Source organism: Carcharhinus amblyrhynchos, chromosome 3, assembly GCF_965287045.1.
Source record: "Carcharhinus amblyrhynchos chromosome 3, sCarAmb.v2.hapA, whole genome shotgun sequence".
NCBI lineage: Eukaryota > Metazoa > Chordata > Chondrichthyes > Carcharhiniformes > Carcharhinidae > Carcharhinus > Carcharhinus amblyrhynchos.
In genome coordinates, this window is record NC_137326.1 from 27,296,648 (window position 1) to 27,319,685 (window position 23,038).

The 23,038-nt window shown below is 41.2% G+C and overlaps 1 protein-coding gene across 2 annotated transcripts; it reads right to left on the reverse strand.

Annotated features, from left to right (window-relative positions):
* Positions 1-405: 405 nt before the first annotated feature.
* On the reverse strand, positions 406-22,442 carry actr8 (actin related protein 8). 2 transcript variants are annotated; one of them, XM_080182575.1, is made up of 13 exons: positions 21,792-22,442; positions 19,513-19,683; positions 16,916-17,026; positions 16,443-16,547; positions 13,609-13,782; positions 11,794-11,887; positions 10,469-10,601; positions 8,954-9,107; positions 7,878-7,973; positions 7,306-7,446; positions 6,818-7,082; positions 2,390-2,553; positions 406-1,122 (listed from the first exon to the last, which is right to left on the reverse strand). In XM_080182575.1, exons 1-13 carry the CDS (start codon positions 21,903-21,905, stop codon positions 979-981), a joined length of 1,866 nt encoding a protein of 621 aa, XP_080038701.1. In that variant the 5' UTR covers positions 21,906-22,442; the 3' UTR covers positions 406-978. The 2 variants fall into 2 exon arrangements, with proteins under 2 accessions (XP_080038701.1, XP_080038709.1); XM_080182583.1 differs by lacking the exon at positions 19,513-19,683.
* Between the last annotated feature and the right edge of the window lie 596 nt (positions 22,443-23,038).

Consider the following 23,038-nt stretch of genomic DNA (forward strand, 5'->3'; position numbering starts at 1 on the left):
GCTATGGATGTAGTTCTATGGACTTTATTTCTCATACCAGCACAAAGTTTTCTACGATGCTGCTGCATATTGACAAGTACATTTCCATCTAGTTGTCTTCAAAATGAAGATGAGAATAACGTTTTATTTATAACTTGAATGTTTCACCCTCAGCTAAAAAGGTCCTAAAATTCTCAGCAAAGTGGACTGGGAGAAGCAAAAATAGCCTGCAGCTGCTAAGATACTTCATTGCAAGATATCCCTTGAGTGTCAAGGAAAACTAAAGGCTATCTGATTGAAATTCTTTTAAATGGTGTCTAAAACAAGGAACCAGCATTTCATATCTTCCACACATTACAAATTACCTTTAAAATTTAAAATTAAATAGTTTGGCAGATATGCTTAAAATTTAGGACAAAGTAGTTCAGAAAAACTTTATTTATAATGAATACAAAATATACAAATATAGCTTGTTAGAAGCTACATATAGGATCCAGTGCGCTGCAAACAAAAGGAACATGTCCAGGCATCATGCCTCTTTCAACTGAACCAAAATTTGAGAGGATAACCGTTCCTGGGTGCATTATCAAAAGCATTGGCTTCACCAGAGCCCACTTGCCCATCAATAAAGGACCTTTTCTCATGCAGTACAAATCTGTTGTACCTTTTGAAATTTGGTATTCTTGCAATTCTGCCCTGAGTGAAAGACGAATAGCTTAGACAGCATCTCTCTTTTATGCGATACAAAATATTTGCACAGTAACATCATTATCTGGAAAATGACTTTGCAGCAGACATAAATTCCTCTTTGCTTTTTCCAAAATACTATACACATAGCAGTAGACCTTTTAATAATTTCTGTAATAATTTTACAATTGTATAATGTTCTCAAAACAAAAAGGGACAAACAGCTTAGTAAAAACGTCAAGATTGATACATGCCAAAGCTCTGAGAAAAATCAGTCACATTTATTTTGCAAGAGTCTTTGTGGTGGACTTTTCACCATACAAATGGTGCTCTCTCCCTTAGCATGCGCACCCCAAACCGCTGCCACTCACGCTGGTGTATCCACAGTTCCTGTGTAGTATCCAGACAAGCCAGAACAGCACCACCTTTCCATGCTATCAAGCGTGGATCCATGTCCTAATTATAAAAAGATATCAAGTCAAAAAGAATCAGACTAAGAATCTCTCCAGCAGAGATTCATCAGATTGGTGAAAGGCAAGTTAAATCTGTGCTGTAATTGCTTTGCATTTTCTAGAAACACTTGCATAATTTTAAAGCTTGGTTGAATGTCAAATTAGAATAAGAGTGAACAGAAATAAAGATTTTCCAACAATTCTATTTGGGATATGCAACTTAATTCCTAAAGATTAACACATTTTGCCCAGAGAATGATATGGTGACTGCTTCTTCTTGGCAGAAAGCACTGAATACATTTCCACGAGTGAGACCCACTCAAGACTTGCAATGCTCAAAAAATCTTCAAAACTAAAACAATCAATATTAAAAATAAGTCCAAAAACACAGGCCATTATTCTTTGCCATTACAAAATATATCCCAGCTGTGGAGAAAATTGCGAAGAAATAAATACTCAGCACATAATGTTTCACAAGAAAAACAGAAGAAAATATTGCTGCTGTATTGTAACATCATTGGATGCAATTAGGTGAAGAAACTGAAAAGTCAGCTGGATTGCATCAGTTTTCTTTTCCTCCAAATTTACCCCCTCATCTTTCATAATGTTGACCATGAAACCATTGTTGATTGTCATAAAAACCCATCTGTTTCGCTAATGTCTTTTAGAAAAGGAAACTCACTGACCCGACCTAGTCTGGCTTACATGAGACTCCAGATCCATAGCACAGTGGTCAACTCTGAACTAACATCTGAAATGACATGGCAAGCCACTCAGTTCAAAGGTAATTAGGAATGGGATAACAACCCTATAAAACCTTAGGTGGCACGGTGGTTAGCACTGCTGCTTCACAGCGCCAGAGCCTGAGCTCAATTCTGGTATCAGGTCACTGTGTGGAGTTTGCATGTGCTCCCCGTGACTGTGTGGGTTTCCTCCAGGTGCTCCGGTTTCCTTCCACAGTCCAAAGATATACGGGTTAAGTTGATTGGCCATGCTAAATTGATGCTGTCCAAGAGATTAGCAGAGTAAATGCATGAGGTTAGACTCGATGCACCGCATGGCCTCCTTCTGTACTATTGGGATTCTATGGAAATGTTGACCTTGCCAGTGACACACATCTCATGAAAGAATAAATAAAAACTATGTAAAACCATGCATCTTTGATGGCCTTCTAATCTGTCAGCAATCTTGATCAGACAGAGGTTTAAACAGACCTTTTCATAACTATACTATGTAATACTTTAGTACAACACAAAATATATTTTTCTCACCTTGGGTCTTGTGATAACTTCAACATTCTCTACTATTCTGCGGAACGATGGTGGCATCTTGTTGAGAATTCTGTGTTGTAAAAATTCTTGAGCCCCGTGGAACATTAGACCTCCTCCAACCACCAAAATGGAACTGTACATTTTCTTTTTTGTTTCATCAGAGCCTGAAAACGTACATTTTTTTCTTATGTGATGTCCAATACCAAAAGAATGTTTATTTCTCGAATTGTATGAGGAACTTTTGTTCAAAACAGTTTTAATGAATGAATCCATTAAGAATTACATAATCAAACTTAGTTCAATAATCAGATTCATGGCAAGTTTAATTATTTGATTATTGCAATTTCACAAAAATAACTCAACTCTATAAGTTTGTTAGACAGAAACCTGAGCTTGACTGCTCTATGATTTAGCATATACAAGTACAATGTGTCACTCAATTGCTATAAGTCAATTTAATAAGAAGTCTGACAACACCAGGTTTAAGTCCAACCAGTTTATTTGATAGTAATCCCACAAGTTTTCGGAAACAGTGTTCCTTCGTCAGATATGTGGAAGGTTCTGATCAGAGAAAAGGCATATAAAGACACACACAGTTTACAGAATACTGATTAGAATGCAAGTCTTTGCAGCTAACCGGCTATTATTCTTTGTATTATTTGCAGGTTAGCTGCAAAGACTTGCATTCTAATCAGTATTCTGTAAACTGTGTGTGTCTTTATATGCATTTCTCTTATCAGAACCTTCCATACATCTGACGAAGGAACACCGTTTCCGAAAGCTTGTGGGGTTACTATCAAATAAACTGGTTGGACTTAAACCTGGTGTTGTCAGACTTCTTACTGTGTTTACCCCAGTCGAATGCCGGCATCTCTACATCATAAGTCAATTTAACCATACTTCTAACCTTATGCTTGTAAATTACATATAAATGACTCAAATAACTCTTTGTTGAAGTTCAGAATCATAGAACCACTCAGCACAGGAGGAGGCCATTTGATTAATGGGGGCCTGGCAACTGAAAGCATGGCCAATGGTGGAGCAATTTGCACAAGAGACCGGAATTAGAGGAGCACAGATATCTTGCAGCATTGTGGGGTTGGGGGATGTTACAAAGGGATGAGCGAGTTTTTGAAAAGAAGATGAGAATTATAAAAAATCAACATGTTGTTTGATCAGTAGTCAATGCAGATTAGTGAGCACAGGGGTTGTGGTGGGACTTGATGCGAGACAAGATATAAGCAGTAGCATTTTGGATTACTTCAAATTTATGGAGGATAGAATTAGGAGATCAGCCAGCAGTGCATTGGCATAGCTGAGTTTAGAGGTAAACTAGAAATGAGGGTTGCAGCAGGACCCGAGGCAAGATGGAGGGTTGAGGGGGGTGCAGTTAAGCAATGTTAAAGAGATGGAAATGAGCCGAATTGGTCACTGTGATGGTCACAATAACGAGGCCAGAATTTCATCCCCGAATCAAGATTGCAAATAGACAGGCATAATCTCAGGCCGTTGCCAGCGAGAGGGATGGAGTTATTAGTTCAGGAATGGCGCATAGAGTGGGGACCAGAAACAATGCTTCGATGTTATAATATTTAATTGGAAGAAGTTTCTGTTCATCCAATAATTATTATTCAAATATTTATACAACTTTTCCCTCAGAAGTGCTAGGGTCTTTGCTTAACCATTACTTGTGACAAAGTATTCTGTAGGCCACCAATATCCCACATTAAGAATTTTTTTTCACATCCGCCCTCATTCTGTGATCATTTTAAACTGATGATCCCTCTTCATTGACATCTGAGCCAGAGGAAATGATATTTCCTCAACCAGTCAAAAAAATCCTTCATAACATTGAAGCAGAACTCTTATTAAGAACATAAGAAATAGGAGCAGGAGTAGGCCATCTACCCTTCAAGCCTGCCCCGCCATTCAATAAGATCATGGCTGATCTGAAGTGGCTCAGTTCCACTTTCCCGCTTTCTCCCCATAACCCTTAATTCCCTTGTCTGTCAAAAACCTATCTACCCATGTCTTAAATATATTTAGTGAGGTAGCCTCCACCACTTCAATGGGCAGAGAATTCCAGAGATTCATCACCCTTTGAGTGAAGAAGTTCCTCCTCAACTCCGTTCTAAACTGCTCCCCCCCTTATCTTCAGGCTGTGCCCTCTAGTCCTGCTGTCCTTTCTGAGTGGGAAGAATCTCTCTACCTCTACCCTATCCATCCCTTTCATTATCTTATACATCTCTGTAAGATCCCCCCTCATCCTCCTAAACTCCAACGAGTACAGACCCAGTCTATTTAGTCTCTCTTCATAGTCCAACCCCCTCATCTCCGGTATCAGCCTAACGAACCTCCTCTGCACTCCCTCCAAGGCCAAAATACCCTTGTGCAAGTGCGGCGACCAAAACTGCACACAGTACTCCAGCTGCGGCCTCACCAGAGCCCTGTACAGTTGCAGCAAGACCTCCCTGCTTTTATATTCTATCCCCCTTGCTATAAAGGCCAGCATCCTATTCGCCTTCTTGACCACCTGCTGCACCTGTAGACTGGGTTTTTGCGACTCACGCACAAGGACCCCCAGGTCCCTCTGCACCGTAGCATGCTGCAGCTTTTTGCCCTTTAAATAGTAATCCCTCCTACTGTTATTTCTGCCAAAGTGGATAACCTCACACATGCTAACATTGTACTCCATCTGCCAGGTCCTCGCCCACTCGCTCAGCCTATCCAGATCCCTCTGCAGACTTTCCACACCCTCCGCACAATTTGCTTTTCCACTCATCTTTGTGTCATCAACAAATTTCGTCACCCTACACTCAGCCCCCTCCTCCAGATCATCTATATAAATCGTAAATAGCTGAGGCCCCAGCACTGATCCCTGTGGCACTCCACTAGTCACCAACCGCCAATCAGAATAGCACCCATTGATACCAACTCTCTGCCTCCTATTAGCCAACCAATCCTCTATCCACGCTAACACCTTACCCCCAACTCCATGCCCCTAACTTTCTGAAGCAACCTTTTGCGCGGCACCATATCAAACGCCTTTTGAAAATCGAGAAACACCATATCCACCGGTTCCCCTCTGTCTACTGCACTAGTCACATCCTCATAGAAATCCAATAAATTCGTCAAACACGATTTTCCTTTAACGAATTCACGCTGCGTCTGCTCTATCAAACCATTCCTTTCCAGGTGCCTCGCTATTTCTACTTTGATGACGGATTCAAGCATTTTTCCAACTATAGACATTAAACTAACCGGCCTATAATTCCCTGCCTTTTGCCTGCTACCTTTTTTAAACAGAGGCATAACATTAGCCGTTTTCCAATCTTCCGGCACTTCCCCGGAATCCAGCGAAGTTTGGTAAATAATCACTAAGGCATCTACTATCACCTCTGCCATTTCCTTCAGAACCCTGGGATGCATTCCATCCGGTCCTGGGGACTTGTCCACCATGAGTCCCGCTAGTCGATCAAGCACTACCTCTCTAGTGACAGTAATCGCATTCAGGCCCTCAACTCCTACCATCCTTCTATCTTTAATATCCGGCAAACTATTCGCATCCTCCTCTGTGAAGACCGAGGCAAAAAACTTATTTAAGGCCTCAGCCATTTCCTCATCTCCCACCACTAAATCCCCCCCTCTCATCCTCTAAGGGTCCAACACTCACTCTAGCCAGTCTCCTCCTCTTTATATATTTGTAAAAACTCTTACTGTCCCTTTTTTATATTTAGTGCTAGTTTAGCTTCGTAGTCTATCCTTCCTTTCTTTATCAACTTCTTAGTCATTCTTTGTTGATTTTTAAACCTCTCCCAATCTTCTACTCACCCACTACTTTTAGCCACTTTAAACGCATCAGCTTTTAATTTAATACTCTCCTTTATTTCCTTCGATAACCACGGCTGATTATCCCTTCTCCTACATTCCTTCTTTACCATTGGAATATATTTCTGCTGAGCACCGAAAAAGATCTCCTTAAAGATCCTCCACTGTTCCTCAGTCATCCTACCAACTCTGCGCCCCCAATCTACATTTGCCAATTTCTCTCTCATTCTATCGTACTCCCCTCTGTTCAAACAGAGGACACAAGTTCGGGACTCTACTTACTTTAATACCCTATTAAATCTCCTCCCAGCTTCTCTGCTGCATTGAAAACATTCAAAACATCTCAAGTTTAATTCTAGTTGCCCATTTCAGGAATTATCTAGTGAATGCTGGAAAATCTCTACAGCTTTAATGTTTTTCCTATAATGAGATGTTCAAAATGACACAGTAATCATTATTCTTGTGTTTGATGACCCACGATGCTATTTACTTCTTGCTTTAAAGAATACATACCGCCCTGTAAATGTAACATGGATTGAAACCAGTTTTCAACTTAACGTCTATTGTTTATTTTTATAAAACTTTCATAGTTATTCTTACCACAGCAATCAATACTATGCAGTATTGATTTATCGAGCCCCAAGGCCTTCCCTTCAAATTGTGATACAGTTGTTTTTCTGGCCATCAGAGCTGCTGGGAGATCCTCAGAATCATTTCCTCCCAACAGGCAATCATGCTGAGAGGTTCCAAGTTCTAATTCATGAGAATGACTTTTCTCTGCACTGTCGGTATTCTGAGCACCTGATTCTCCTTCAAATCCAGCATACTTAGCTAATGCTTTCCTCTCAGCAATAGCTTTGGCAGCCTAAGGCAATAGCAATAATAACACATTAAATGGCTTGGTATAAAATGTGTAACTAGTTCAAAGGTTTTCCAAGTACAAAACCATTATTGTCTCTGCAGGTTCTTCAGCAAACTAAATTATTTTGTAATAAAAAAGGATCTACATGTCCCTCCTATATTTTACTGCACATCTGTCAATTTAAACAGACTTTTCTGTTAAGTATTACTAAATTAATAATCCTCACCTGCTCTTGTTTACTCTGGGTTGCCACTAAGTAATGTTCATCATGTGGATCTTCTGAATCACCATGAGATCTGTGTTGCAATGAGGTTATCTTCTGTCCCACAATTCCAAACATAGCTGGATAGAACAGTGCCATTGGTGCCTATTGTATGCGAATATTACATTTATTAACTGACATTCATAGCTCAAAATTGTTTGTCTTATCTGGTTCTGAATTAGCAGCTGAATGGAAGGTTACAAGCCAAAATCCCCAAGCGCCCATCAAAGAAGTTGTTGAAGTTTTCTTTTTAGTGTCACAAATAAGCTTACATTAACACTGCAATGAAGTTATTGTAAAAATCCCCTAGTTGCCACACTCCCACGCCTGTTCGCGTACATGGAGAGAGAATTTAGTATGACCAATGCATCTAACCAGCATGTCTTTTGGACAAAGAAATTGAGTCCTCAATTTTGACCAAATGAGCTCAGACTAAACTTGAAATTCTTCTTTAGGAGACAGACTATAATTCTTCTTTCATTACAAATGATGAAGTTACCCAAAGGAAGTATCTTTAAAATATACATTTCAGTTACCTGCAGCTTTTCATCTCCTTGTCGTAGCTGGAATAATAATGCGGGAGAATCTGGTTGGCGGACTTTGAATTCATGATCTTGAATGCCAGAGATATCCTGTTTAGTGAAATGGGACAAGAGCAAAGTTTTACTCCGCACCTTTATAAAACTTCCAATTTAACATCAGCATTCAAATGTTGTTATCAAATCATCTCCCTTAAAATTTTGGGAGGTTGAGAGTTGGGTGCGGGGGACAAGATGCCACAATGGGTGAAACTGGACCTGAGAAACTACCACTTTAATCTGGTTCACAGTCTCATATCCTTATTAAAAATATTTTTCAATATGGGGTTTGAGAGAACAGCTAAGGTGAAATTAAGTATTTTAAAGGTTATTCTTGACTATTCCATTGAACATGACTGGTAAGAACAAAGAAAAATACAGCACAGCAGTACTAATCTTCCATGTTCTAACCCTCTGTAAACTCACCTAGTTCTGTTTACCCACAACTCCTACTTTCGTTAACCTATACAGGCCCTCAAAAACCTGATTTAAAATTCTCATCCTCATTTTCAAGTCCCTCCATGGATTCACCTCTTCCTATCTCTGTAATTTCTTCCAGTTCTACAATCACTGGGATCTCTGTGGCTCTTCCAATTCTGGCCTCGTGACCATCCCTAAGTTTAATCACTCCACCATCAGGAACTGTGCAGCCAAGGCCCCAAACTAAGGAATTTCATTCCTAAACCTCTCCACTTGTCTTGCATCTCCTTTTGGGGTTCCACACCATATGTTGCTTGATAACACTTCTGTGAAGCAGCTTGGGTCATCATACCAAGGTGAAAGGGCCATATAAATACAAGTTGTTGCCATTCTACAAAGACTCAAGCCATGCTTGACCGATGTCGTTTATATAACATTATTCAAATGGCATACTCATATGTTGGAATGAAAGCAGTCTTTTCTTCCAGCCCTGCATTTATCTGAGAGCAGAACATTGGTTACAAAGGGAGATTTTTGTGGGTCTCCGGGTGACCGAGGTAAACTTTTAAAATTTATTTTAACCTATTTGAACTTTTATTGGAGCCAAGTCTGACCTGGTCTAGATGGCAAAATGTCTCTTTAAGCTGCTGAAGAAGAAGACAGTCCATTCGATTGAATAGTTGGCAAGTTCTATAAGGGAAGCCAGACCGCTGCATAAGCCAGAAGAAACATCTGGTCACATCAGATCCTCCATATGCCAAACGCAATCTGCCAGGCATAGAGAAATCAGTCAACAATACCACTCCATATCCATGTTTACAAGTGACACAATATTAAGTAAAAATGTAGAAATCTAATCAAACTGATTCTGAAGAAAACTCGCCCTGAAGCCCGCTTGATCAGTGCCCTTCCACCACCTAAAGTTTTCATTCCCCCAACACTGCCACACATTGGCACCAGTGTACCGTCTACAAGATGCAACATGTCAACTCACCAAGGCACCTTCAACAGCATTGTTCAAACCCGGAACTTCTACCACAGGAATACATGGACATCAGATGCCTAGGGATCCCGCCACATTCAAGTCCTCTCCAAGTCAAACAGCATCTTGGCTTGGAAACATATCACTCCCGCTTCACTGTCACTGAGTCAAAATCCTGGAACTCTCTCCCTAACAACCCACCACAGAGGCTGCAGCAGGTCAAGAAGGCCGCTCACCACCACCATCATAAGGGTAATTAGGGACAGACACCAAATGCTTGTTAGTGATGCTCACATCCCATGAACAAATAAAAAAAATGACAAAAATATTCTTTTAAGAATTACTGCATTAGTGCCTAGTTCAATAAAGCCAAATAAGTTTTAAAAAATGAAGACAAGTTGAAGAACAGCCAAAAACACACGTCTCCATGGACATTAATACATATGTGCAGAGGTGCCAGTGCGCACTTCAATCCCACTTTGTTGCCCCATCCCAAATCTGCACCATCAACCTTTGTTACATAGTCAGAGTAATCCAGTCATGAAAAGTCCTTGCACAAAGACTGAAAAGACACATATAATATTTATCCTCAAATGTGTCAGACCAAACTGGTAAATGTGACCTTTTGAATAAATACAAGTAACTCCTCAGCAACTATTCAATACTTTTGCTGTTGTGCCACCTGTAGCAGATTACAAAACACGACTTTCTTTTGACATTACAGCAGCACTGGAGCATCTACTCTTTATCAACTGTCATCACTGTGACTTAAAGCCGCAAGTTGTGGCAATGTTAACATCAGGAAAACATTAGGACAATTCATGACCAAAAAGGCAAGCCAAATTGCAAAACTATTTAAGTATATGGAACTGTATTTCATAGTGAAAGTGGCATACATTAAACTGTTAGCATATCAGACTAATATGTTGAGTTGTATACCAAATGACTGAGACCTTAAATATCGGGACTGCAGGTATTTCCTCTCTGTAATTTGTGACTGAATAAAAATCAATGCTCACGTTCAAACACTTCCTTAGGTAAAATGCACAGCAAGTTTGGATACCCCACTGATTACTTTGTTAATTAAGTTTGGACCTATGAATCAAAAATCTTCAATCCAACTTTGAAAGTGAAGCGTTGGCCTGACCTGGTATTTCGCTGCGACACTCCATCCTCTACACAGCATACACTAGTCTTCTGTTCTCCGACATCCACAACGCAAGCACTGCTTAAGCCACTTCCAAACGTAGCACAGATTGATTCCTGATGGACAACAACGCCTGGAAAACATTATAGAAAGAATAAAGGCAAAGATTAACATAATCAAAAGGATTTAAAATTAAAGAAATATACATGATTCAACAAACAGTTTTTTATATATTTTTGATTAACAGAACATTAGTTATCTCATTTAAAAAGGAGCAGTTATTAACACTGCTGGTACAGTCTCAAATCTGGCCATCCAAAAAAAAAGACATTTCTCGAATGCACCATGCATCAATTTTAATTGAGTAAAAAAAAATCTTATCTGGACAATTTATCTATGCACTGCTTGGCATGGCATTCAACTAGTTACCTGCTTCGCCATTTACGCGCCGGTCTATTCCAAGTGACCCTTGATTCCACTTTACCTGGCATTATCTAAACTGCCCAACCCAAAGTCCGGCAGGATCCAAAGTCTGACAAGGCCTCTGCTCAAGGTTGTTGACTTTGAGAACCTGTACCTTTATTAATTTTAATAAGAAAATTATTCTAATTTTAAAATGGAAAATCATAGGGGCCATTCTCCCAGCCTGCTGCGCAGCAAGCTGGGAGACATAAGCAGAGGATGTTAGCAGGTTTCCCTCTGGGCGCCAGGGCCTCTATGTATACAGCGGGGTTTACAACAGTTCCCCACTAACAGGGAGCTGGCGGCCTGACCCCACAGGAGTGAAGGGGGTCTACGGAGGTCCCCAAGGAAGTCGAAGGTAAGGGGAGGGGGTACCCCGAGGGCACTGCCAGCAGGATTTACTCCAGTTCTGACTTGAATTCGGCATTTCAAATTCTTGGGGGATAATTCCACCTCGTAATTGTGAAATAAAACAGGAAATGCATGGCAAATTCATCAGCGTGTGAAAGGGAAAGTAAAATTAAGATTTGAGATTCTGAGGAGGTATTGTTTTCCTAGAGAGTTGTGAATGCGCCATGTATTTATCGTTCTGATATGGTTTCTCAGAGAATCAAGACATATGGGGACTCGTGTGTAAAGGGGTTGAAGCACAAAATCAGCCATGATCATAATGAATGAGGGAGCAGCTCCATGGGATGCATGGTTTTCTTTGCATCTGTTATATTATGATGTATAACTTTACCCTTTCCTTTTATAAAAATGATTTAAAGCATGCTTTGCTGAATATTTTGTAACAGGTCACATTAAAATTACAGCCTTGCAGCCACGTCCCCTGCAATAATAAATATACTCTATATGCTTACCTGAAAATCCTATATTATTCAAAAGGAGGTTTATCAGCTCTTTAACATGTTGTCTGTTGTAGATATCTGGGATTAGCAGAATACACCTGTAATACTGGTGTAGTCAAAACAGAACAATTAAATAAATCTCACAATGAGAAAAATATTTTTAAAGGTGCAATACAAAAGTGTCTTATCTATTATATGTAAAAAAATGTTGAATGGGTGCAACATTCTGCCTCCCAATTTCCATTGACCTCAGTTTTATTTCAGCTCCTTGATATCACACTTGAGTCAAATGTTACCTTGATGTCAATGGCAGTCGCTCTCATCTCACCTTCAGGGTTCATTTCTTTTGTCCAAATTTTGGACAAAGGCTGTAATGAAATCAAGAGCTGAGCAACCCTGGCAGAACTCAAACTGAGCGTCATCGAGCAAGCTATTGATGAGGAAGTGCCATTCGATGGCTGTGTCAATGACCCCTCCCATCGTTCTGCTGATGGTAGATTTGTCCTGATTTTTTTGTAGACAGACAATGTCCTGGCTTGCAATGACACCTACCAAATGGCTGATGGAAATCAGGAAGGAATAAGTAGTGTAAAGACAGATGAGGTTAGATTAAAGGAATGAAATCCTCTTTAAAAAAAAAGGAGAAAAAGGAAGAATTAGCGTTCAAAGTGTGAAACTGGTGTTTGGTGGAAGATCGTAATGGATTTGTATCTAAGTGGCAGATGATTCTTCACCAGACCTAATCTGTTTACCACATGCTCACAGAATAATAGTTTAACCTCTTTTTGGAGACCTAGTTCCTAATCTCACTGTCGCTTTTACTGGAGCTCAAATTAAAAATCTTACTAATATTTAGCAAGTCAATGAGAATATACTGTAAAATCAGCTGTTGATTTGTTGTGACCTTGTTTTGTGCTGCTGCACAGGCTAATTTCACCTCCTCCCCACCCTAAGCATTTATTTTTAATCTGAATCAAATTTCTCTCGTGCAGTGTTAATTTTAGTCCTGGAAATCGCATTAGTGTCTCAGTGTATTACTTCATTGGGTTTGCTGAGAGTCTACTGGTTAAAAGTGGAAATGGCACACAATTAGTAAAAGTACAGTAAGAAGTCTCACAACACCAGGTTAAGGTCCAACAGGTTTATTTGGAACCACGAGATTTCGGAGCGCTGCTCCTTCCTCACACACCTGAGGAAGGAGCACCGCTCTAAAAACTTGTGATTCCAAATAAACCTGCTGGACTTTAACCTGGTGTTGTGAGACTTCTTACTGTGGCCAACGCTGGCATCTCCACATCAGTAAAAGTGCAGGTCACAATAAAGAAGTATACATTTCACTCTAAAGAATTTCAGCTGCTGTTTCACAGAACTTCTAATGAATTTTTGGTAGAGACTCATCAAGACTTAGTTGCATAACTTAATTGGAGAATTATGAAACAAAAGTTAATAGCTTACAATCCACTTGATTTTTTTAAAGGTAAAATGCAGTTGTATAACAAAATATTTGCACTATACATGATTTATAGCAAAACAATCAATAAGTGAATTACTTCATTATAGAATAACATCTAAAGCATTTCAAAGTTTTGGAAAATCTCAGCAGGTCTGGCAGCATCTGTAAGGAGGGAAAAGAGTTCACGTTTCGAGTCCAGGTGACCCTTTGTCATCTGACTTGAAACGTCAGTTCTTTTCTCTCCTTAAGATGCTGCCAGACCTGCTAAGATTTTCCAGTGTTTTCTCTTTTGGTTTCAGATTCCTGCATCTGCAGTAATTTGCTTTTATCCATTTCAAGGTTTTATTGTTTTCATCAAGAAATTTGTTATTAACCTTTAAATCTTTACGGGGAATTTCTAGGAACTTCTGAATAGCGAATGTCCATATGGTTTCCAGATCAGCCAGCACTGCAGTGAGAGAGCCTCCAGGTCCTGCATGAAGATTAAACTGGCCTCTACGAATTGGCCAATGTACATTGTAGCAGTCTGATGGATTTACATATAATGCCTGTTGGAAGAGATTGAGATGATATACTATTCATTAACTTAACATTGGACTGTACAATTTCAGCTTCTGTGACAACAAGTAGTTGCTCTATCCATTACTAAACTAACTCAAAAACTAGACAGATCAAAATTCTAGCAACACTGGCACAGACTAATTTGGTGCAAATGGCCTGATTCTCTGTTGTAAATTTGGTGTAAAAATAGTAACGAGGACAAGAACCAAAGAGAGATTATTAATACCATTATGGATTAGAAGATTACTGAATCAGGTGCTGCAGTCATTGGGATAGGCTGTAGTCCTTTCACCTCTGAAAAAACTGTATCAGTATTGTCTAATGATGAACTGAATTGGCAGCTGAACCTCCAATTGATGTTGCTGCTCCATCAACCTGCGCCTCTTACTAGCCAAGAACGAGATGACCAACTATCTATCAAAGGCCTTGTAGGTCTACCACAGAATAGAGGAGCTCACATCAGAGAATAAAAAGCATCAAATTCGGTCTTGAAATTTGAGATGGAATTGTGATTTTTTGTTTAAGTAAAGATGCATCAAATCTCCAGGGTCTGAGTTGAGGGTGGGCCCCTTTGAGAAGAAATTCTAAAAAGACTGGAGCGTGGTCAGGGATCACAAAACATAGGAACATAGGAATTAGGAGCAGAAATAGGTAAATTCAGCCCTTCGAGCCTGCTCTGCCATTCAATCAGATCATGGCTGGTCTCTCCCTGATCACCGATCTACCTCTCCACCCTTTGTGAGAATTGGTTCCTCCTCATCTTAGTTTTAAATCTACTGCCTGTCAACTTATACCTTTGACCTCTTGTTCTAGATTGCCCCATAAGAGGAAATATTTGGTCTACATTTACTTTATCAATGCTTTTCAAAATTTTATATACCTCAATCAGATCCCTTCTCATTCTTCTAAACTCCAGCGAGTACAATCCAAAACTGTTTAATCTCTCCTCATACATCAACCCCTTCATCCCCAGAATCAATCTGGTGAACCTCCCTTGGATTGCCTCCATTGCCACCACATCCTTCCTCAAATAAGGAGATCAAAACTGGACACAATATTCCAGAAGTGATCTCCCCAACACCTTATACAATTGCAACAATACTACTTTTAAATTCCAGTCCTTTTGTGATAAATGCCAACATCCCATTTGCCTTTTTTATTAGGTGCTGCACCTGTGTATCGACTTCCTGCAATTCATGAACATAGACACTCAGATCCCTCTGCCTTCCATTTAGGTAATAATTTGCCTAATTTTTCTTTCGAAATGGACAACCTTGCACTTATCCACATTAAACTCCATCTGCCAAATTTTGGCCCGTTCTCGTAGCCTATCTATATCCATCCGTAGAATCTTTACATCCTCTTCACTGCCTATTTTAGTGTCATCCACAAATTTTGCTACATTACACACTGTCCCTGCTTGCAGGTCATTTATATAAATTGCAACCTAAACAACCTATAGTACAAGAGGAACCGACTGCAGGATCACCTTTGGCATGAAAAAATAGTCAATTCTGGTGTGACATAAATGAGAGGCTAGAAAAAAAATGAACTCTTTATCCTTGGAATACAAAGTTCTCCACACATCTAATAACCCACCTCTTCACAAGCTGGGGCCAACACCCTAGCTTACTGTGTAGGAGGGTTTCTAAGGACAGGGAATTTATCAGTGGGTTAAGATGGCAATTAAAATCACCACCAATAAATGGATAATCAGAGGCCAGTTCAGCAAATGCCTTTGCTTTCTCATAAGACTAAGGAAATTTAGCATGTCAGCGACGATTCTCACCAACCTTTACCATTGCATCATAAAAAGCATTCTTTCTGATTGTATCACAGCTGGGTATGCCTCCTGCTCTGCCCAAGACTGCAAGACCTACAAAAAGTTGTGAATGTAGCCCAATCCATCACACAAACCAGCCTCACATCCACTGACTCTATCTACACTTCCCACTGCCTCAGCAAAACAGCCAGCATAATTAAGGACCCCACGCACCTCAGACATTGTCTTTTTCAACTTCTTCCGTTGGGAAAAAGATACAAACGTCTGAAGCCATGTGTCAGTTGAGTCAAGAACAGCTTCTTTCCTGCTGCTGTCAGACTTTTGAATGGACTTGCCTTGCATTAAGTTGGTCTTTCTCTATGCCTTAACAATGGCTGTAACACTACATTCTGCACTTCCTCGTTTCCTTCTCTATGAATGTTTTGTCTGTATAGTGCGCCAGAAACAATACTTTTCACCCTATGTTAATACATGTGAAAATAATAAATCAAATCAAAATCAAAATCAAAAATCAAGACCTTGAGTGACAAAGTCTGGGGAATAATTAGGGGGCACCTAATCAGATGGGTTAATAACCATGGCTTGAATTGCATTAAATTTTGACTTGTTGTAATATCCAAGCATTTTTATTTGACACATTGATGCCGAGCTAGTTTGTTCCCCATAGACACAAAAGGTTAGACTTCAAGAAATATTTCCCTTTCTGATTTTGTTTCTGATCAATAACCAGCCACATCCGAGATTATAGAATGCTAGATCATTTCTAGAAGTCTGTAGCATTTCGTATCAGTCGTAGATTTTTTCTTGCAAAGAATAATCATGTACATTAACACAAAGTTTACTTATCAAGTCAGTCACAAATACCTCTTCTCCTACAAGAAACTCAGGTTGATGTGAGGTGTTTGTCCATCTGACCCCAGAATTGGTGTCCAAGACTGCAGATCTCATCTGTTTGTTATATGCCCTCACCTGAGAAGTATAAAAACTGTTATAATGTGCCATCCACTTGTCATAAAAACTCTCAAATTAATTATGTATTGAGGAAACATTTGCTTTGCCACCTGTTTTTTTAAAATTATGTGAGATTTCAAATAAATCTTTCTATGCACTAAAATTTAACACAAATTTTATGGAAAATGTCCAACAATAAAGAGTTTAACAATAACATATGATCTTCTGATTGTCGATCAAACTGTATTGTACCAAAATTATGCTGCAATGAAGATTATAAGTCCTATCCATGTTTGTGTTAAAGAGCAAGAGATTTCCCCCATCATTTCCGATGTGTAAAATTGATGCTTGATGAAATCTTACCCCAGAAACCTGCATTACTGTACCTGATCTGGAGGAGCTGGTATTCGCCTTGCACCATTAGACATCTTTTTGGACCAAATGGCTTGATCAACCATTTTAAGGCCATTCTGTCTTTGCTCATTACTTTCTGGTTTCTTAAAAAAAAATCATAGTTTCGTCAATTTTCAATTGTAATTGAAGATTAGCAATGCAAGTTAATCATTAGATAAAAAAACACATTACTTCAATGAAACGAGATGAAATTTGCCTTCTTGGATAAAAGATTGTCTGATAATAATTAATCCTAAACATAGATGTGGATTTTGTGGCATAATGCAGCAAACCTGTCAACATTTTTCTGAAACAGACAGTCACTTGTGGAGTCCACGCATGTGCAATTAAACATGGAAGTCACAAAGTTGCAAATCAAAAAGTGATTCAAAGCTTCTCCACAGGGTGCACTGGTTAATGTGTCTCCATACTGCAATCAAGTACAAACCATTAAACTGACATTGCTATTGATCTCACTTTAAAAACCTTTGAAAAATTATACCTTGTTGAATGAGGTGTGACTGGATTTTTAATGGCATATTAAGTTCATAATTATTGCTGAAAACCTCTCCAACTCTTGAAAAGTAATTGTATAATTGTTACTTTAGTCTCTAACCAAATATTGTGTATGTCTCAGTCATCTATTTCCCTCACTTTAAAACTGAATTAAAAGTGAGGAACTTCTTCACTCAAAGGGTGGTGAATCTCTGGAATTCTCTGCCCATTGAAGTGGTGGAGGCTACCTCGCTAAATATTTTTAAGACGCGGGTTGATGGGTTTTTGATAAGCGAGGGGATTAAGGGTTATGGGGAGAGGGCGGGAATGTGGAACTGAGCCACGACAGATCAGCCATGATCTTACTGAATGGCGGGGCAGGCTCAAAGGGCTAGATGGCCTACTCCTGCTCCTATTTCTTATGTTCTTATGTAATTAGTGCACTTTACTTCCTAGCTTCCTAGTCTGTGGAAATACTTCAATATGATTGGCTATTTACCCTGCTTGATGACATCAAGCCAGGTGATTGCCTGACTCATAAGAACATAAGAAATAGGAGCAGGAGTAGGCCATCTGGCCCTTCGAGCCTGCCCCGCCATTCAATAAGATCATGGCTGATCTGTCGTGGCTCAGTTCCGCATTCCCGCCCTCTCCCCATAACCCTTAATCCCCTCTCTTATCAAAAACCCATCAACCCGCGTCTTAAAAATATTTAGCGAGGTAGCCTCCACCACTTCAACGGGCAGAGAATTCCAGAGATTCACCACCCTTTGAGTGAAGAAGTTCCTCCTCAACTCCGTTCTAAACCGCTCCCCCTTTATCTTGAGGCTGTGCCCCCTAGTCCTACTGTCCTTTGAGCGGGAAGAGTCTCTCCACCTCTATCCTATCCATCCCATTCATCATCTTATACGTCTCAATGAGGTCTCCCCTCATTCTTCTAAACTCTAACGAGTACAAGCCTAGTTTATTCAGCCTCTCCTCATAGCTCAACCCCCTCAACTCCGGCATCAGCCTAGTAAACCTCCTCTGCACTCCCAAGGCCAAAATATCCTTGCGTAAGTACGGCGCCCAAAACTGCACACAGTACTCCAGCTGCGGCCTCACCAATGCCCTATATAGCTGCAGCAAGACCTCCCTACTTTTATATTCAATCCCCCTCGCTATGAAGGCCAGCATCCCATTCGCCTTCCTGACCACCTGCTGCACCTGCAAGCTGGGTTTTTGCGACTCATGCACAAGGACCCCAAGGTCCCTCTGCACCGTCGCATGCTGCAGTTTTTCTCCACGTAAGTAACAGTCCTTCCTACCATTATTCCTACCAAAGTGGACCACCTCGCACTTGCCAACATTAAATTCCATTTGCCAGTTCCTGGCCCATTCGCCCAGCCTATTTAGATCCTTCTGCAGACTCTCCACACCCTCCGCGCAATTTGCCATTCCACCAATCTTGGTGTCATCAGCAAATTTCGACACCATACACTCGGTTCCCTCCTCCAGATCATCTATATAAATGGTAAATAGCTGAGGCCCCAGCACCGACCCCTGGGGCACTCCACTAGTCACCAACCGCCAATCCGAATAGCACCCATTGACCCCCACTCTCTGCCTCCTATTTAACAACCAGTCCTCTATCCATGCTAACACCCTACCCCCAACTCCATGTCCCCTGACCTTCTGCAATAACCTCTTGTGAGGTACCTTGTCAAACGCCTTCTGAAAATCAATAAAGACCACATTCACCAGCTCTCCTCTATCCACCGCCCTAGACACATCCTCATAGAACTCCAGTAAATTTGTCAGACACGACTTCCCCGTAACGAAACCATGCTGCGTCCGCTCTATCAAGCAATTCCCCTCAAGATGCCTCGCTATTTCCTCCTGGATTCTCGGAACCTAACATTGGGAAACGGGGAAATTCACACATCACAGAGCCCACTCGATCATTGTCACCAGCTTTCTTTGATATCAGCACTGAGTGTGTTTGTCTATGCTGCTGACTAGAAAGCTGGGGCCATTCATTTTTCACCATATCTACAACGTGAATGTTGATAGGCACCAAAAAAAAGGACACAGCAAAAAACAAGATCAAGCTTACATTGAGACCATCCCTGTGTAACCATGGATCTTCATATCTAATCTGTCCTGGCTGTTTATGTCTTCGGGCAATGATATGAGGTACACCAACAGGAAGTGTATCTGCAGCTCTACCAATCCTTAGCGTGGATGAACCAGGATGAATCACCACAATGAAGTTGCTCTGGATTGGCTTCAAAATTAAATAGTAAAGATTCAGTTCATGACCCATCTTCAGAATATATACAATAAAACTCAAGGATGAGAAAAAGTATTTAAAATTCAATCTTTTAGTATCCTATCCTTACTGGTTTCATTCCAAACATGTATTAATCACTGGATAAAGTTTTATCCAACAGTTTCACTCACTCTTCACTAAATTTAACTTAAAACATCTGATCCTATTTTCCTGGCTTAAATAAGGCAAATGGAAAGTGATTAACTAAGCATACCTCTCTTTTCTGTCTTTCTTTTAGATCTTACAGCTCAAATTGGATAACTTGCATTATGTTGAAAGTGGAGGATAACTGTTATCCTCAATCATAACTCATCCCATATGTATTTGGTGACTATTTATGTCACTTGCCTATACATTCTCTCCAATACGTAAGCTTTTCTAAGTTTCCTTCAACCCCAGTCTCATTGTTTGTTGACAATTCCAGTACTCAGCTACTTTGATAAAGAAGCAAATGAAACTGAACATGAAAGCTGTACTTATAAGTGACAAGCAACAATCATCGCTAAGGAGTTCAAAATGGCACCATCGCAGACAAATCCCTTATCAACGTTTTGGAGAAGTTAAGGGGGTAATCACTAACTAAAAGCTTACCTTATCAATGACACTGTAACAGGAATAAGGCAGGTGTTGTGGGAATATGATGATGGCTCACCTCCTGATTTCAAAGCTTTTCCACTATCTGATAGGCTTAAGTCAGGAGAGTGACCAAATAAGTGTTACTCCTCTATATTAGTCAGTGGCTGTAGCCACATAACTCAATTGCATTCATAATATAGCAGTCAATTTGATTGGCCCTTGCCACTGGATTCAGTATCAACTCCCCCAATCGCTGCTGCTACTGATTGTAATAGGTACCGTGCACTGCAGCAATAGAACAACTTTCTCTTAGTGCCACCTCCCAGACTGTAATTTCTAGCACTGAAGTTAAGGGCAATAATGTGATAGGGACAACATAATCTCTGTCACACATGACCTGACTTCAACATAAATTGTCCGCAATTCCTTTATTGTGACTGAATCAAAATTCCCAAATTGTTTCTCTCACACCACCACGGGTGACATAGTGGTTAGCACTGCTGCTTCATAGCACCAGAGACCCAGGTTCAATTCCAGCCTTGGGTCACTGTGTGGAGTTTGCACTTTCTCCCTGTATCTGCGTGGGTTTCCTCCGTGTGCTCCAATTTCCACTCACAGTCCAAAGATGAGCGGGTTAGATTGATTGGCCATGCTAAATTGCCCCTTAATGTTGGGGGGAATTAGCAAGGTAAATGTGTGGGGTTACGGGAATAGGGCCGAGGTGGGGTTGTGGTCAGTACAGACTCAGTGGCCGAATGGCCTCCTATATTGTAGAGATTCTATGAATACCATAGCTAGAGTTGAAGGAGACAGTCCAGCAGTTTGTCAGAGAAATTTAGGAGAAAATATAGCTGTAAAATTGTGAAAGTAATTATAACAAATAAATTATAGCAGCTTTTTGTGTTAATTTAATTTCTCAACATTCACTATTGATCCCCATTGCTGGGAGTCACATTCTGTTCAGATTTTAATTATTCATACTCTAATTACAGTATATAGATATTTAATTCACATTGCTGCACTCACAAACCAATTATGTGCAGTGCTGCTCAGCTCAGTGGAGAGGAGCTGCAGCAGAGCCAGGCTGCAGATCAAAGCCAGGCCCCGGTCTCCAGCTCCCCGCCATCCTGGGCCTCGGCCTCCAGCCCCCGGTCCCCGGCCTCCAGTTCCCCCATCCCGGGCCTCGGCCTCCAGCCCCCGGTCCCCGGCCTCCAACCCGCCCCCCATCCCGGGCCTCGGCCTCCAGCCCCCGGTCCCCGGCCTCCAGCCCGCCCCCCATCCCGGGCCTCGGCCTCCAGCCCCCAATCCCCGGCCTCCAGCCCGCCCCCCATTCCGGGCCCCGGCCTCCACCCCCCGATGCCCAGCCACCCCAATCCCGATCCCGGGCCCCGGCCTCCAGGCCCAGGCCGCAGTCTCCAGGCTGGGGCCCGGCTTACGGGGATGTGAAGACGGCCTCTCCCCGCCCCAGGCCGCTCCGAGCCACTCACCTCCAGCACAGACTCCGGGATGGCGGCGGGCACAATCGGCCGCTTCACCCCGCGCTGCTCCTTCTCCTTTTCTTTCTCTTTTTCTTTACCGTTGTCCTGTTCTACTTGAGTCATTTAACCGACCTATGTATGGGACACCGGCCCCTCTCCTGTGGCAGTGCTGTTCCCCGTGTATCCTGCTGCCCGTGTGTATATAGATCCTGTAGCAGTTCTGCTCTAGTGCCTGTTTGTAGATCCTGTGGCAATGTTAGTCTCTCTACGTGTCTATAGATCCTGTGGCAGTGCTGCTGCAGTGTGTGTATTGCTCCCTGCTGTGTCTATCTGCAGATCCTGTGGCAGTGCTGCTGCAGTGTGTGTGTTGCTCCCTGCTGTGTCTATCTGCAGATCCTGTGGCAGTGCTGCTGCAGTGTGTGTGTTGCTCCCTGCTGTGTCTATCTGCAGATCCTGTGGCAGTGCTGCTGTGTGTGCGCTGCTTTCTTTAAAGAGCCTGTGCGGCACTGTGGTTAGCACTGCTGCCTCACAGCATCAGGGACCTGGGTTTGATTCCAGGTTGAGTCACGGTCTGTATGGAGTTTGTACGTTCTACCCACGTCTGCGTGGGTTTCCATTGGGTGCTCTAGTTTACTCTCACATTCTTAAAGAGCTGGAGGTCAGGGCTGGGGGGCGGGGGCTGAAGGCCAGGGCCTGGCTCTCCTGCAGCTCCTCTCCAGTCAGTTGAGCAGCACTGCACAGTAACTTCATTGGTGTTAATGTGAGCCTTACTTGTGAATAATAAACTTTGACTTTTAGTCGCTGTGTGTTGATGCTGTCTTCTACTGGTGCAAATCTATGTTCAGAATTGCAAACACATGATAAATCAAATGTATATTTTCATTTGTGCAGTATACCTTTGCATCCATTCACTACCAAAAATAGATATAAAAATTTATACATTTTATCTCAACATTTTTCTTGTCAGTAACATTTCTGAGTTGCAAATGTTTTATTTTTGATTGTCAGTGAAAAGTAATAAAGCAAGATGACTTAACTACATTAGTTGTAATGAAAGCTGTATTTACAATAATTGGCTTTTGGACTTAATGGGAGAAGTTTGTTCTCACCAAGCATGCAATATTCCTACACCATGGCATACATGCTTTGGACTTCTCTCCAGAGAAAATGAAATATGCAAGGGTTTACCAGTCCCAGATTATCTTAGTGGGAGATCAAGACACTCCAACAGGATTAGTGGATGTAATGAATGAAAC

Excerpts from the sequence above, each read along its gene's own strand:
- actr8 (XM_080182575.1), bottom strand. The coding sequence starts at position 21,905 with ATGACTCAAGTAGAACAGGACAACGGTAAAGAAAAAGAGAAAGAAAAG. Across the intron at positions 9,108-10,468 it reads GTGTCGCAGCGAAATACCAG|ATTGCGTTTGGCATATGGAG; the intron begins GTCAGGCCAACG and ends TATGCCTGGCAG. Across the intron at positions 7,083-7,305 it reads CCCAGAGTAAACAAGAGCAG|GCTGCCAAAGCTATTGCTGA; the intron begins GTGAGGATTATT and ends CTATTGCCTTAG.